This window comes from Chiloscyllium plagiosum, unplaced genomic scaffold (assembly GCF_037043375.1).
Source record: "Chiloscyllium plagiosum isolate Xiang-an unplaced genomic scaffold, Cpla_swu_hap1 HiC_scaffold_3, whole genome shotgun sequence".
Classification (NCBI taxonomy): Eukaryota; Metazoa; Chordata; class Chondrichthyes; order Orectolobiformes; family Hemiscylliidae; genus Chiloscyllium; species Chiloscyllium plagiosum.
This window is the reverse complement of record NW_028270141.1, coordinates 101,838,846-101,856,752: the sequence shown is the minus strand read 5'-3', so window position 1 is coordinate 101,856,752 and position 17,907 is coordinate 101,838,846. Positions and strand designations below refer to the sequence as shown.

The 17,907-nt window shown below is 40.5% G+C and overlaps 1 protein-coding gene across 4 annotated transcripts in view; it reads right to left on the bottom strand.

The window, feature by feature from the left end:
• Positions 1-17,907, bottom strand: part of sgk1 (serum/glucocorticoid regulated kinase 1) — a 100,798-nt gene that overhangs the window by 20,157 nt on the left and 62,734 nt on the right. For all 4 annotated transcript variants that reach the window (XM_043686298.2, XM_043686304.2, XM_043686308.2 and 1 more), the window contains one exon: positions 12,374-12,446. In XM_043686298.2, the coding sequence (XP_043542233.1) occupies positions 12,374-12,446 (73 nt within the window). The remainder of the gene's footprint in view (positions 1-12,373; positions 12,447-17,907) is intronic.

Sequence of the window (17,907 nt, the reverse complement as noted above, 5' to 3'; positions counted from 1 at the left end):
GTGACCCAATGCACCAGATCTTTATAAATTCCAGTCACCCCCAAATACTTGTAAACTGCAATTACCTACATAACACAGACTCTGACCTTGGTCATACAAAATAACCTCAGCCATCTCCCTCGTCTGCCAAATCACAAATATAGACAAAACGTGCTGGAGAAACTCTAGGTCTGGCAGCACTGTGGAGGGAGAAACACAGTTAATGTTTTGAGTCCAGTCTAATGTTTCTTAGGAGCCAGAGGGGCTTGAAAAGTGATGGTTGTTATGCTGTTGATAATGGGACAGATCTGGACAGCTCCTGAACTGTAGCAGCTACTGAATTTTCATACCTAACATCAACATTCCCAATCCTTCCCCTCAATAGTTAGTGATTTCACATTCCAAAGACATAGGCTAGTGATTTGGGCAAATGGGGTTCGAATCCCAGCACAGCAGCCAGTAGAATTTAAATTCAGGTTTATTAATCTGCAATATAAAGCTAGTCTCAGTACCAGCGACTGTGACAAGACTCATCGATTGCTGTAAACACCCATCTGGTTCACTAATACCTTTCAGGAAAGGAAATCCACTGTCGTTGCTTTGTCTGACCTGCATGTAACTGTAGATCCACAGAGATGTGGTTGACCCTTAATTTCCCCCTGAATGGCCCTAGCAAGGCACTCAGTTCAAGGGCAATCAGGAATGAGCACTAATTACAACTCAGAAAATAATAAAGGGGAAAAAATGTTCTCCCTGCCCAATATCTCATACCTAGTCTCTCCACCCATCTCAGTGCTGAAGGCTGCATTTCGTCATGTGCTTCCAAATGTCAGCTCCCCTTTCTTCCTGAATCCACCTCTTCCATGAGTCTGTCAAATTCCCAAATCTGCACAGAGCTTGCACCAGAACCACCCTAAGTGTCATCCTATATCTTAGCTTCCTGACTTTCAAGTAGCAACACCTACCCCCATCCCCTTGCCCATCACAACCTCAACTCTGTCCTCACTTTATAGCTCAGCTTCACCTCCCTGGTGCCAAAATCCCATTCCCCACATAATATTCCAAAGAGCTGCAAATGTTTTTAATCAACTTGCTCAGACATGCTACTATAACAGATCTCCAAGGGCAGGCAAGACGCAAATGTTTTGGCCTGCAGATAGAGACACCATCACTGAACCAAATATCCCCTTTTCATACAGGTAAACGTTGACCTCTGTCTGGTGCCAATTGCTGAGCTTTCAAAAGAAAGGCAAGAGATAGTTAAGCAGCTACAATTAGGGATGATAAGATATGTGGAAGGGAGAGCACCCACAACATATGGCAGATCTAGACAAAGCATGAAGTAAAGAATGCATAATAAATAGGGCGATAGATACATACACAAAGAGTGACAATGCCAGCAGAAAGACGCAAGAATGGAAAATAAACAAATCAATTAAAGTGCCTTGATGTTTAAAAACCACAGCAAAAAGGAAAACAATGTATTTCTCCTTGGTAGCAAACAGAAGTATACGTTATCCAATTTTCCTTTTACAATGATCTTGCAATTTATTTCACGAACTCTAATAAAAAAAATCCTTCCCTTGATGGGGGTTATTGTTTGCAAGGCTACATTTATTGCCCATCCTAGTAATGGGCCTTCTTGACTAGCTTGCATACAGTGCAGTTGCAGATTGGTCATGTTATTGGACTAGTAATGCAAGCATCCAAATTATGATAATGGAAATGGATCAAATGGGTCAATTAAAATAAACTAGGAGAAAGTAAGCACTGCAGATGCTGGAGATCAGAGCTGAAAATGTGTTGCTGGAAAAGCGCAGCAGGTCAGGCAGCATCCAAGGAGCTGGAGAATCGACATTTCAGGCATGAGCCCTTCTTCATGAGCCATTCCTGAAGAAGGGCTCATGCCCGAAACATCGATTCTCCTGCTCCTTGGATGCTGCCTGACCTGCTGCGCTTTTCCAGCAACACATTTTCAGCTCAATTAAAATAAACCCTGGAATAAAAGTGTGGCAATAGGTGACCATGAAATTACAGGACTGCCTTCACAACTGTTGTGTTTCGCTGATGTCCATTTAGCAACGGAAATCAGACATGCATGTCATACGACTTGTGAATCATCGGAGAAAGCCTCTGGGAAAGGATTGTGCCTCCAACTGGTGGCACAATATTCTGTGCAAGTGAATACTTGTGAGAACATTGTGCCCTGGGTAAGGCCAGCAACTTTCCTTTGTTAAAGGACACAAGTGACCAAGGCGATTCGTTACAACGCTCCTGTTTTACAGCACATTTCTATTGATACCAGAATTTCCTTGTAAACTGATTGCAAACTATATTGGTGGATTCTGAACACATGCCATCAAGTTCATCAGTCCCAGCAACTGGCAGATTTGCTACAGAAGCTGTGTTTTCTTCTTGAAGGTCCATTGGCAGGGGGAGCAGCTCAACTCAAAGCCAGTGGGTGTTTCCTTTAAATATTAATGTGGGTGGTGTCTGGGCAGGGGTTCAGGATTAGGGGCAGCTGGTGGGTCCTGAACACAGTGGGAATCTAAGTTAAAGCTTTTCCATTTGAGATGAGTGTCCAAGGTTTCTATGCTGAAAAACGTACAATGGAAATCACAGAAATAACCCCACAGTAACTTCATGTTAGCTTAGTCATTCCTGAACATTTTTTGTCACCTTCATAACATGTGAACCTTTATGCTAGCTGTTACACATTATTTATTTTCCCCTGCAGCACTGTTTCTCGCACCAATGGGTTTCCCAGGGCTTGGAAGAAGAGGAGTATGGACAAATGCCAGACATGTCAGGCTGCACAACAGATACCCTCTCCCTGCTGGCACCCACATGCCTGCATCTGCCAAGAGAGCTGAGCACACCTCACTTTACCAGCCACTGAGTGCAGGCAGAGGCTCCTTTGCTCAAATCCCTGGCTCACCAAGTATAATGACATCACTAAGACATGTGATATCAAGCTAGCCACAACATTAGAGACTTGCTGACAAACACCAAAACACGGTTTTCCACTGTTTTACAGACACTGTTTTGAAACAGGGATGCCAGGGTATTGATGGACTAGCACAGCCTGATTAGCCACACCTACCAGAGTGCCAGCAGCCAGCGGGTATTGCACATCTATTTGACAGGAGCTGCAGATCCACGCCATCTGCTGTAAAGTCCCCTGTAGCTACCATCTAGCATAAGAGTTGGTGCATCCAACAGAAGGAGTTATCTGCAGCAGTCTCATGCTTGCCTCCACTTCCTTCCATACAAGCTGCCTGCTAACCTTTAAAATTGGCTCCATGTAGAGCTGTAGGAACTATTCAAAGCTATCGTATGAAGCATCAGCTAAACATCAGCAGCTAACAAGACAGGATGCCAAGTATTAAACAACATCATAGCTTGCTTGCAGATTTGTCCTGTGCATTAGATTTCTCCTTATTTTTGCCTTTTTATCATCACCTTCCCCTTCAACCTCAGCAATGATTGATAATATAATTCTTTCCAGGTTCTTCCAAGTCTTTAAACACATTCATTATCCTATTGTGACATCCCTTAAAACGTCAGTTGTATATAAACTTCCTTCTCCGCCATTTCAGTGGTTCCCACACCTCTCAGGCACTGCACCTGACCAGAGATATAGGTAGTGCAATGACTTAAACAAAGGTGGCTCAAATTAAACTGAAATGGGAAGAATGAAAGTTTTCTGTGTAAACTGGTGTGGCTAAATGGGATGGGTTGCAGTATTGAAGTTTGTGTTGTGCACCGTGACACAACATGTCTAATTAGACATAATTTGGAAGTCTCACTTAGAGAGGTCACAGGATCACAATGAAGGAATGACAACATAATCTAGGTCAGGAAAACTTAAAGGGGAGATTTGCAGATGGTGGTGTTTTCTGGCATTCAGGGCCCTTGTCCTTTCAAGTGGTTGAAGTCCCAGCTTTGCTGGTGAAGATGCTATTGGAGAAGCAAGAATCTGCAGTATGTTTTGTAAATGATACACATTACAGGCACAGTACGTCAGTGATGGAGGAAGTGATGTTAAAAGTGGTAGATGAGGTGTTGATCAATGGACTAATGGGGTCAAGTATCAGCAGCAAGATCACAGAGCTGATAGGGACAAGGATGGTGGAGAAAGTAAAAACATACATGTCAGCAGACACTGGAACCACAGAGGGAGCTTTATCCTAAGGATTCAAAAATTAGACATTTATCTACCCACAGGATGATGGTGTAGGTGGTGAAAAGGCCTTGGGGTGTAAGGAAGAGTCACTGTGGCAATGACTGCTTTCCTCTCCAGCAACTTGTTACATTTCTTTTGACGGCACCTTCCAAATCCATGACCTCTACCACCTAGAAAGACAAGACTAGTAGATGCAAGGGAACACCATGACCTGCAAGTTCTCCAGCAAGTCATACGCCATCCTAAGTTGAAAATGTACCATTCGCTCACTGTCACTGGGTCAAAATCCTTGAATTCTCTTCCAATCAGCACCATGTGGAGAGCAGCAATTCAAAAAGATAACTCATTACTAACATCTTAAGGGCAATTAGGGATAAATGATAAATGTTATCTGGCTAGTAACATCCATATCCCATGAAGTAAAAAAATAAAACTTGCGTGGTACAAATGTTACTTGCTACCTAAAGTCCGAGCCTGAATGTCATTCAGGTCTAGTAGCATGTGGCTATATTCTAAAATTCCTCAATTAGTGCCAGGTCAAAATCCTGAAGCTCACTTTCCAGCTGAATTTCACCACGGGCACTGATGTGGCTTAGGACTCACTTCCACCTACTCAAGCGCAGTTAGGGATGAGCAACACAGCCTGGCCTTGCCAGCAATGCCCACATCCTATGAATGAGTAAAAAAAAGTAAACAAACACTATTACTGGATTAAATAGGCATCTGTGGCAGTTTGGGCAAGGTTCCAAAGGCTGTCCCTTTCCCTGGAAATGCATTTCAACTCAAGTCAGAGAAAATTGGAATTAGCAGAGATAAATAGGATTACTCATATCTTTTCAGTGGTTTATTTTTTTCTGTATTGCTTCAGTGCTCAAAACAAAATCATCTCAGTATGTGACAGGCATGAGTAACAGTCATGATCATTTACTAAGAGCCTGTTATTAAAATCACACCCACTAATTTACCAATAAAAGAAGAAATGTACCTCGTTTTAGCATGACAAATATTAAATCCAGTGTACAAACTACGGAGATCTTCAAGGCAGATTGTTCTTCTTTGCTATCTCCAATCTGATGTTTTTGATCACAAATACATGTGATCTTTCAGATAAAATTATGTAATTGTAAGCCGGATAACTGCGCTACCATAGCAACCGACAAACTTGTAAACAAGCTTGCTGAAAATCATGTCCATATCATTATATAATGCAATCAATGAATTATAAAATAGATCCAATTTCATAAATGTTGGCAGAATATACCAAACACGCAGCATCAAAACAGCAGATTTTTAAATATTAATTGTGTTCATCTGTGGGTTTTCTTTTTCTACACTACACCATAAATAACTAGATATGTTTCAAACTGTCTGGAAACTTGTTAATGGTCACACTTGGAAGAAATTTATGATTCAATCAGTGAAAGCAGGTCATTTCAAAAGTCATGATTGTTGAACCAAAACAGGTGAAGACACATTCATACAGTGCCTTGCACAACATCAGGATATTTTAAGTCACTTCATAGTTAATGAAGGACTTTTGAAGGAGAGTTATGATTTTCCACTGCTTTCAGTTCATGCCTGTAATATCAAACATGTGAAGTAATTCATTTTGGTAAGAAGAGCAGGAGGATAATATGAAATAAAGCAGGGTGCAGGAGCTGTGTGACCTAGGTGTATATGTGCACATTGAAGATCACAAGAAGTGTTGAGGAAACAGTTAATAATCCATATGGTATCCTAGGCTTTACTAATAGGGCAACAGAGTTCAAGAGCAAGATTATGTTAAACTTGTCTAGGACACCAGTCTTGTCTCAATTGGAGTATTACATCTCATTCTGGGTGCTGCATTTCAGCAAGGATGTGAAGGCACTGAAGAGAAGGCAGAAAAGATAATTAAAAATGGTTCCAGGGATGAGAATTTTCAGTTATGAAGATAGATTACAGAAGTTAGCACTGTTATTCTTGGAGAAAAGAAGACAGAGAGGTTAGATGGAAGTATTCAAAACCATCAGGGGTCTGGCGCGGGCAATGAAAGAGAAGAAAAGGGTAGGGGTAGCACTCAGCAGAACCTCCAGCTTCCTGATGACAGACCCTTTGATCAGAGACTGAATTATTCTGAAGCAAACTTGACAGGGTTAGATAGTCAGACTTCAGACTGTCCAGCACCAATGGGATGAAGCACTTAAGTGGGTATTAGTTGCCTGTTTAAAGTCTTTAATTAGGGTTCGCGTGGAAGGACATCCACTTCATTTAGCAGATAGCACACCTTGAGAAACGACTAAATACCCATGCCTCCAAACCCAGCCCAGGGAGGCATTAAATTCCACACAAGGGTCTTCAATAGCATCTGAGCAAGAAAGCGATCCACAAATGTTTTCTCTAACTTCATCTTTCAGTCATCAGTTCCAGTTTCTTTCATGACACAAAGGGAAAGGTTTTTGCCAGTCAAGTTGTATGTGAGGATCCGAGGAGCAGTAAAATCGACGTTTCGGGCAAAAGCCCTTCTTCAGGAATACCTGATGAAGGGCTTTTGCCCAAAACGTCGATTTTACTGCTCCTCGGATGCTGCCTAAACTGCAGTGCTTTTCCAGCACCACTCTAATCTAGACTCTGGTTTCCAGCATCTGCAGTCATTGTTTTTACCAAGTTGTATGTGATTCAAAAAGGATAGATTTTTCTGAGTCCCTTCTCTGTGAGTTACCTGATTCAGAATGGGAAATCTATCCTAACATGTAAATGTATATGAGGAAGGAATTGGTGTGCATTGTACCGTCACTGCACCAGTCTTTGGGCCTAAACTGGGTGCAAAGCATTCCAATATATTGTCTTGTCTTTGGAATCATACTATCTGCATGTACCTGAATTGTGAAGAGATAAAAGTCAGTCAAAGTCCCTGTCAGTTATTGTGACTTTTATTGGACAGTGCACATGTATGGTTGTCAGGTTTAGTCCCATTTGGAAACCTGCAGTCAGACAGTTTGCACGGAAACAGTGCCTTGGTTCTGGTGTGAGGTACCAATGAGGAGCTGAAACCATCAAAACCGTGTACTGTTGTGAGGAAGGAAAGAAGAGGAGTTAACTGGAGAGAAGTAAAAAGAACTGAAAAATCTGTGATACATAATCATGTATATCAAAATATGCATGCATTCTATTCCTTTAAAAATTTAGTTTAACTTGGATCACATTCATCATGTTTTGTTCAACAGCAATATAATTTGTTGCATTGGCATAACCTTTGAGCCTCCTCAAGCTGCACAAAGCTCTGCAGCAGCTTTTAACCTTTGGACTCTCAAGAAGAATGGAAACAGGTAGAATGCGTCACTGTATGATTAGGAGGCTAATCTATCACTAACCAATTCGTCACCAAAGCATAGGATCTAATGAGTGAAGGTTGTTCACCAAGTCAGTAAATGTGGTGAGCGTTCATTTACAAAGGTCTCACTGTGGTCCATGCCTTATTAACAGATTATACAAACAATATCAGCAAAACAAATTGTTTTTGGGCATTGCTGTACTGAAATTGGCTGGTATGTCACAGTGACTCCATCACAAATTCATTAGTTATGAAGAATCATGGGACAGAAAAGTGCTGCAAAAATTAAATGCTAATTACATGGTTAAAATCAAAAATGAGTACAGGGATTGTGATATAATTTAGTTTACACTGCTGTATCCAATAGTGGCAGTGCAGCAATGTTATTTGGTTGTAGCCTTACGAAGGGGTGGAAAGGGGTTATTTTTGCAAAATTATGAATAACCAGTTGAAGCTGACCTGCAGTATTAAAGCTAGATTGCACCTCTTAAAGGGAAAGTGCACTGTGGTTATAGTAGAGGCCATTGCAGAGCTCATTATAATGTGGAAAAACTGCAATACTGATAATAATTGTCCCTTATATTAATTGTGTTTAGTTATAAAAGTTGGTGGGTACTAAGTCATAGAGACATAGAGTCATAGAAATGTACAGCATGCAAACAGACGCTTCAGTCCAACCCATCCATGCCAAACAGATATCCCAACCCAATCTAGTCCCACCTGCCAGCACCCGGCACATATCCCTCCAAACCCTTCATATTCATGTTGCAATTGTACTAGCCTCCACCACTCCCTCTGGCAGCTCCTTCCATACACGAACCACCCTCTGCGTGAAAAAGTTGCCCCTTAGGTCTCTTTTATATCTTTCCCCTCTCACCCTAAACCTATGCCCTCTAGTTCTGGACTCCCCGACCCCAGGGAAAAGACTTTGCCGATTTATCCTATCCATGCCCCTCATAATTTTGTAAACCTCTATAAGGTCACCCCTCAGCCTCCGATGCTTCAGGGAAAACAGCCCCAGTCTGTTCAGCCTCTCCCTATAGCTCAAATCCTACAACCCTGGTAACATCCTTGTAAATCTTTTCTGAACCCTTTCAAGATTCACAACATCTTTCTGATAAGAAGGTGACCAGAATTGCACGCAATATTCTAACAATGGTCTAACCAGTGTCCTGTACAGCCGCAATATGAATGGGGAATCACTTACGCCTATCGATAGGCACTGATTTAAACTTTTGTTTTGAAGTTAGCAGGTGGCTTGCAGTTATATATAACTTCAAATAAAGGCTTCTAAAAGTGTGTACAGCTTGTCTCAAGGCATAGTCTTGAAACAACAGACTCCAAGGTTTTCAGTGCTGTACTGAAGATCTTGATTCAAGAGATTAAGTCAAGAAAAGACGTGCCCCCTCTGTAGGAGGTCAGTAAAGCACTTGAAGGCAGTAAAGCCAGGTAACCATGGCGATCAAGGTATTCAAACTCTGACGCAGTGTTGCAGAAGGCTCAATGACCTCACATGAGTTGCAACCCAATGACCAAATTGTTGGTCTCAACATCAGCCAGAATCCAGCGTTTCAGCTTCAATGACAGCCATAAAAGGTCCATTTGTTGCCAGGCAACCTCAAACTACCATCATCATGGTTACAGACCCAAAAATTCAAAGGGATTTGCAGGGTGTCATCACAATCCAAACATCTTTCATCTGTCAGATTCCTAGGATCCTGAGGTGCTGTCTTAGGTGGTTAGCAGTGCTTTTGTGGAACATTAGCCTGATGTTTGCCCTCAGGATGACAGAATTTGTCCTCCCACATCTACCATTTGCCAGTGACCTTGCAACCATTGGTAAAGATAATGGTTAATGTTCACATTTCATATAATCAGTGGTTGGAGACAAATAGTACTACTGTAGCATTTGATGGGAACAAATGTATCTGTACCAGCTCCCTAAAGTCCTATTAATAATGCCCAACCAAACATCACCATCGTGCAATTAACCTTTTTACTCCCAAAAAATGTGGCTGGTTGGTAGGTACTCAATGGTGGTCTAAAATCTATCGCTAATCAATAGACGGAGGGGTCAAAAATAAAGACAAAGGAGGATTGCTAGCAATGAACTACTGAAACAACTGTTACACAGTACCACGTATTGGTAGAGGTGGCAAATACCACAACTAACTAAGGCTAGTCATCTGGAAGTATCACAGTTGTTGGCTGCCAACCAGCCAGCCATGCTGAGATGATGGAGGACGAGGTTTAGTTCTCCAGGGCCAACTGCAGTTTCCTCCACTGACAGTCAGTAACCTTCCAGCATCCATGCAGCAGTCACAGAAATACACAGCAGAGGAGCATTAACACAGGCAAAAGCACACAGAAGGTAGGAATTTAAAGAAGTGTATGAGGATGATGAGTTAACAATACAAGAAACTTTGTAAATTTAATTTCTAATTTTTGTTGGCTTTGTAGTGAAGTGGACTTTGTGATGGTTAGTGACAGAAGAAAGGGAAGGTCTAGGAAATGAAGATTGTGTTCATTGGTATCTCATTCATATTAGCTACCCATGGGCTAATATAGTTGCCGTATAGTTTGTGGCAACTTCCATGGCCGTACGATGGTGAGGTTGTGCTGCATACAGTAGACCATTATGAAGCTTAGCACTCTCTCAGCTGAATATATCAGGACTCCTACATACAGTTCTGACAGAGAAAGCACTGTTGCGGCATGCTGATAGTCTTCTGTATAATGTCTTGTATGGCAGCATTGTTTCCATTGTTTCCATTTTACCAGATAAATGTGTATTAAGAACTAGAATCATGCAATCGACTAGTAGCCTATATCATCCAGATACCCTTAGGTTTGCCATGGTTGGCTCAGTTGCCAATTGCACAGTCCACAATGGAATAAAGGCATTGTGACAGCAGCCAGATGCTGCCAGGAGATTGGCCTCTGGTAAAAAATTCATACGCAGATCGTAAGTGAAGACATTACCGGGATCAATTGGAAGTTGTCACCTCTGAACAAGTAAGCTCCTTGCACTCACCTGAATGGGATATCTTTTATGGAACAATGTTCAGTAGGAGTAATACAGAGGGATGAAAATTTGTCCACAAAAAGAAACATTTCTGATTTCAAATTATACCGATATTCAAGTAGAACTTAAGAAAAGAGTAACGGGTAATATATTTGCCCGTTCAGATGATTCATGGAAACCCTTTCACCAAGATATTAATCATAATATTGGCTCTATGTATCCTTGTATTGTTTAACCATGCCTTAGGTTTTTGGATTTTTTGCAGGTTTGTATCTGACCAGAACCAATTTGCTTTGGTCTGACTCTAATAAAAAACTGTTGAGGGATGGTGGTGAGAGGAAAGGGGTGCAGGAGTGGACAAAAGGAACAGAAAAGATTAATGAGCAGCCAAAGGCCTGACAAGATCAGCAATAAGGTAAGAAAGTTTCAGTGTGTGTAGCTCTTCAGAAAGAACGTATTTTACAATCTCATGTCAAACACAACAAAAGTTGGTAGAACATTGGTTTGATAACTTACGCAATGCTAACTTGTTTGTAATGGCTGGACAAACATCTAAGGAAGTTGTACACTTGTTTTGAAAATGGGCATTCTTTTAAAAGTTCAATTCTTTTCAAATTAAGCAGAGGAATAAGAGAGGCCGATGGAGTTTTAGCTTCAGGATGAGCAACTAAAAAGAGCCCAGCCTACAAGAATCGTTACCATCTATAACCAAATCTCAAGAACCCTATGAGGAGCAGTGCAAATGGAAGCTACATTTCTTTAGGACACAAGTCTCAAAATTGGTAGTGTCTGCTCCACCATCTCTGCCGCATTGGAGTAAATTCCTGGCAGCCCAACACATCCAGTGATGGTTGCTGTATAGAAAGTACTTTCTTTTTCAGGATGGATCCCTCACATCTGAAGCTCTGTTCACATCAGCAAATCAGGGACAAAAGACTAATCTCAGGAAGAACCATTTCAAGCATCTAGTGCTCTATCTGTTGGAGTGCGCATTATCAGAGTTGCTTATAACTGGACTGGCATACAGAGAACAAAAAGCAGATCTCAAGTCATCCAGGCCAAGGTGACATGGCTGTTAAAGTTTACCTGACTGGAGCTATTAACAGAAGTCTGTGTATGCACAAAGATCTGGAATTTTATTTACATCTAACTCCATACTTCATACTCCAGGAGCCAGTTCCCACTATTTATGACATTAAACCTATTTCTATAGCCTGGAGGTAGACATGTGGGCCCTTGTAGTTTCCACAAATACATGAATATCTTTTGCACTAGTTCTTCAAAAGCCACATTGTTCAAAAAGAAAGTTATCTTTTTCTTTACATTTAAGAATATAATTTACTGGAACTAAAGTGTAAGGACGGAGATTGCATGGTGTTGTTCTGTCAGAACGTATGAGATGCATTTGCAGTAGCGTAGCACTAATTCTCTGTTGCTCGCTTATATCCAGCAAGGCTTTACGTTCCTCCCTTTATGAAAACCTTTAATTAATGCAAATGGATGTTTGACAATCTCTGTTGAACTCTGCATTTCTCTTCCATCCTCCTCAAACCAATATGGCTTTCGATAAAAATCTGGGTTCATTTCCAAAACTGTTTTTGGCTTCCTTCATAATTGTTGCTCAGTCTGAATTTTGAATCTGCCTTTTTAATATTCCTACTTTGTTTACTTGAGTTATTTCTTTTTTTTGCCACCCCCTTCTTGTTAAAATAATAACAATGACAATGATAACTAATTGCCTAGCCGGAGGGAATAAACCAAGTGTTAAAGTAAAACAATCCTTCAGTGACACTGTAAATCATTTTTTGTTTAAATTACTTATTGGTTTCAGGTTTGAGAGGAGGCCTGTATATTTTCAGTCAAATAATACCTGGGTTACAGTTGCTTGTGAAGAGTTTCTCTGAGGGATGTTTCGGAGGTTCATCTGGACACTGCTTCTTTGCCTGTTATAATATTAAAATTAATATCATTAGTTATCATTTTCTGCCATTTACCCTTCCAGTTCATTGCATGATATGACATTGTAAGTTATCATGCAACCTGTCAAAAGCACTTCCTTACAGTTTATTAGTACCATGCTCAGAGAACATGTTCCAGTCAATTATTTCACAGTTCTGTTTGAAAAGGTTGAGAAATGATAAGTGTCTGTGCCATTTTGAAATTGTAACAAAGAATTTGCGAAGTCATAAAGACATTAGAAATAATCAAGCTAGCTAATTCACTTTAAATCAGGGTGAAGTTCTCCCAAATCAGACATTATCACCCATTGAGGTGAATTACTGGACAATGACCAGTATCTGTAAAATGGTACCTCAGCTTATAGTAAACAGTTTCATGAGAAGAAAGGAGAGAAGAAAATTAGTGATTGAAAATACCTTCACATATTTGGTTCTCATAGACATTTTCTCTCAGTTGGAGAGGAATGCAGAAATTTATAATAGTTCGCTGCTATCCGCCTTCAGGTTAAAAATTCAGGCCGATGGAGTGTTGCAACCTGGCCACAGATTTCTATGAGGAATCAAGAAAATCTGACCCATGCATCTTACAAAATGCACAGCCAACTTCATTTTGCCCAGCACTTGTGTAAGAAGAGTGTGGGTATAGAGTGACTCAATTGAAGTACCATCTCATTTAACCAACAGAGCAGCACAGCTCCTCAACATTGTTTAAAGCTCCTAGACCTCATAGCCCGCCCAATAAAGTCCCTTTCATGCCCGCACTGTCACCATTGATAATGACCCAGTGTCAGGCATGGGACTTGCCAAGCATGATGTCCAAAAAAAGGTAAACCATGATGGTTAGTAGACCCGATGGAGATGGAGCAGAGGCGAGGTGGGGTGGGGTCTAGAGGGCTCATTCAAGCACTCAGTACCTCATCAGAGTATTTGCCATCAGCAAGAGGTGTCCTACTGAGAACCACACCCTTGCACTTGCTGCCAATCCCTCTGATTGACTGTCAGTTTTCAGGGGATCTGGGGATGGGAAGGCCAGCATTGTGAAGTTAAGTGCCTCATTGTCGCCAACATTAAAAACTGCCCGTGGACATATTCTGGTGTCTGTTAAAAATTCATACGTTCCAATATACTGATTATATGAAAAATATACAAATTATTGTGCATGTGTTGGTAAGTATTGTCCATATATATGAAATGTTATGTGCTTCTTACATCACTTTGCACACAGTCAGGTGCGCGCACTTAGAAAAGAAACACAACATATTATTTCCAAGAACTGTGAAGTTAAATGGATCTCTTTCAGCAGGAGCACTTGTAGTGCTTCCTGCACTGATTTGACCCAGGTTGGTCACTGGGTTTGAGCTAGCTGACATTCTGGTATACAATATCACAAAATCTTATCAAACTGTTCAAAATAAATCACTCCCATACTTGCAACAAATAGATTGTGTGTTCTCTGGTAGACCAAAGATAGCTGGTTACATTTTGCAGACTCTTCCCTCATTAGATACAATAAATAATAACCTCATTTACCTGCAGTTATGGCTAGTAACTTATCAGTTTTCAACACCTTAATATACAACCTCATATTATTTGTCTTATGATGAAAATGTTCTGGACTAGGAATTTAGATAGCATTGAGGATTAGATAAATACTTATGTATGTGCATACATATTTTTGAAACATAACAACAGAGAGATAATACAGGAGCTGAGATTTGTAAATAAATGCCTTAATTGCAGAACTGCAATAGCTGTTGTTCCACTTAAATAAAGCCTATATGCAACACTAATGTCACTAATACTGTTAATTGGTTGTAAAGAACTTGAGTATTGCTGAAAAAAAGATCAAGTTTCTTGAAGCTGTTGGTCTTGCATTCATCAGGACAATTTGCAAGAACCACAATTCAAGCACAAAATATAAATTAATGTTGTATAAGATGGAGCACTGTTTGGTTGGAAAATAGAGTCTGATTGGTGGGGCCATTTCCATTAATAATGCACAAATTAGTTATGATTGATAATTAACTGTCAAGCTTTGTTTACATTTTAAACCAGGCAAGGTGACGCAGGCAATTAACTGTCAGTTACCATTAATTGGTGCATTAATTGGTATTCATGGGTCATAGAATCACAGAATCTTGGAATCCCTACAGTGTGGAAACAGCCCCTTCGGCCCAACAAGTCCACACCGACCATCCGAAGAGTAATCCATCCAGACCCATTTCCCTACATTTACCCCTGACTAATGCACCTAATCTATACATCCCTGAACACTATGAACAATTTAGCATGGTCAATTTACCTAACCTGCACATCTTTGGATTGTGGGAGGAAACCAGAGCACCCGGAGAAAGTCCGCGCAAACACGGGGAGAATATGTAAACTCCACACAGACAGTCGCCCGAGGCTGCAATCGAACCCGGGTCTCTTGGCAACACATCTACCAATCAGCACTTTCCAGTGGTCATGTAGTTTAAATGCTGGCTTTCCCTTTAAATTGTTATTCATTGTTATTCTTGTGAATTGCCCTGATGAGTTCATGCTAAAAAACTTTGACAAAATGCACTTTTTTTTCAGGAACATTACGTTAAGCTTTAAACACAATACTTCTGTTTCTGGACACTGCCAGAATGAGGGATAAAAGTAAATTCTGATCAATGACGAAACCAGAATTTGTGAGTAATGGTGGGTGGCTTGAGTACAGAATTATTCTTGACACATGCTAAATCCCAGTGGCTATTATGAAATGTTTCAGCTCAGAATTCATATGGAGGTACTTAAGGAAGTGCTGCCGATTGTAAGTTTTCCCTAGTGTGTCATCTTGTTGAATTGTACAAACTGACAGGAAGGCAGAAACTGTGTCACTGTAATACAATGTTCATGTGATGCCATAAGATGCTTCTAACCTGGATTAGAAAACTTAATATCACCTCCTTTTAAAGGTTTGACTTCTAAACCAACACTTTGAATAAATGTTTAGCTTGGCCAAATCGCCTGTATGATTGGAAGTCACAATATGTTACAGACAAGGATAACCAGAAGCAGTGCATTTTCTAGTTTGCTTTTTCCTAGAAACAAGCAAACATATAAAATGAGTCAGGAAACAGACACATGAACGATCACCATCACAATATGCAGCTCATTATCAGGAACAGACAGTGCAAGCAGAACTGTAACATTCCCACAATTCAGTGGGGGTGCTCTCAAAACAGATCAGTGATCACATATGATCCAGGACCACCTCTACATCATCAGTGGCCCTGGGCAAATTTGCTTTTATATATACCAGCAGACCTTCATTCTGTTCTGAAAAAAAGTCAAAACGGTCTCAAAATGTTCATTTTGTTTCTCTCTCCACGATTCTGCCAGACCTGCTGAGTTTCTGTTTTTATTTGAAGTCTTCATTTGAAACTTGCTTGATTATCAGACAGTGGCTAAGTTGAAACTCAATATTGTTTTCTTGACTTCAGTTGATCACCAGCAAGACAAGACAAAAAAGATTCTTAGAAGGCAGATTTATTCTAGCTTTCATATACCATGTGTAACCAAAATATTTAACCTTGAACTTGTCAGCTAATGTATGTTTACCTCCAGATTCCCACCGGAGGTGTTCATCCTTTTAGTTTTCTTGTAACCATCTTGGCCATATCTGGTTTTAACCTCTATTCTCGCAGTAATGTTTGCAGTGATTTCAAGGTCAGCTTAGCCTCAGTCACAAGTCTCTGTACACTGTATGGTAAATAAACTGAGCTCTTAGGGCAATACACTTTGAGCATATCTTCTCAAAAGTTCCCCACTCCATAGTTCTTTGAGCACCATGACAGCGTGAAACTAAGCAGTTTGCCTAATTTCAATTCTTTCAATTTTGAATGAGAGTTAAAACATTCAGAAAATGTAGTTATTTTTAGACTGAGCTAATCTTCTTTCAGGTCATTAAAAATTGCATTTACAGGTTTGCATGTTACTCAGTGTTTCTTTTATCACCGTGTAATTCTAACTGTCAAGGTCCATGAGATAATGCTATCATCAGTCTTAATTGCTTCTATGTATTGTAATTTTCCAGACAAAATCTGCTGCCAGGATAACTTCTTTCCTTACACGGTCTGAAAATTTTCCACATCTCCCCATTATTATGTCTTCACATGTCTATTTTGAAAGACAATATAATAGTCTATATCAAACAGACTTTCCCAGAAAGACCGCAATTCCTCATACATAGACATATTCTGCTCAAAAGTTATAACTACTCAGACTACGAATTGAACTGTCCTTCTTGTAAAGCCAGAGCATGTGTCCAGTGTGGTGTCAAACCCAAGGTGCTTGAGGCAATCGCCCTCAAAGAGCACGTCTTGTCCCTGTCTTCAGGAGCATCCAGAACAACAGTCAAGTGCCAGCCTGACTGAAAAGGATTGAAATTATTTTACCTAAATCTTGAAAGTGTTTGATAAACAAACTGGCCAGTGTCTTGCATTGTTGATCACACTACTGTGCAGGGAATGGGAATAGAAAACGATTCTTTTAAACTTTTGCTTCACTGAAAATTTGCGAAGTGGTAGCGATAAATGTGTGTTGTGAATGGACCCTGGATAAAAATGCAACTGATTGACAGTTATTTGCATTTGGGAGCAATCAGGCATTCTGTTGTCTCACTGTGCAACACTGGAGGGGGTTTGGGGAGGGCCTTGAGTGTGTGCTGGTGGGTGGGGTACATGGTTTAACCTGACCTGCTGAGTCTGAGACTCTGAGGGTGGGCGATACACTCTTTAAATCCTGTGCATTGTTAACCCCCTCACTATCTACAGTGGAGAGTTAAACAAGGCTGGGTTTTAAAGCAGGGAGGTTTTTTTCTTGGCATTATCCTGAAGGGCGGGCTAGCTTAGAATTTCCCACAGTGATTCTACTGCTGTCTGATACAACTTCCCATCTAGAATGACCATTAGTCCCATACTCTCATGATCCAGCCCCTGATCTGTGCAAGAGCTTCCAACCAAATTAGATCATTTCTCAGAATACTCAGCAGTTTATCTCAAGCAGGAGACTGGGCAGTGTGATGTCACAAAGGTCATTTAGCATTTTGCACAGGAAAGATTGGAAACTGTCACTAATAGCAATTATAATAATGTTCAGGAATACATCTTCTAGTCCTTACATCAGCAATACCAGCACACTGCAAAGGTTCACCATTCAAGCTCAGGCTGGGCTGGAACTCGTATCAATAATGTTAATCTTTAAGGTTGAAACAAAGAATACTGCTGGGACAAAAGAATGTGAGGACCATCTGTCCAGTTTATAGGCTAAAGTGAGAAAGATTGAAATGATCGTCTGAATAAATTCCTTCGTGTGTAGGAAACAACTGGCTGGAATCCTGCATCACTCATTACGCTTCCAAAGCTGCTCATGACAGGGTACGCTACTTTTAATTCAAAAATAATTAAGACACAGGCCC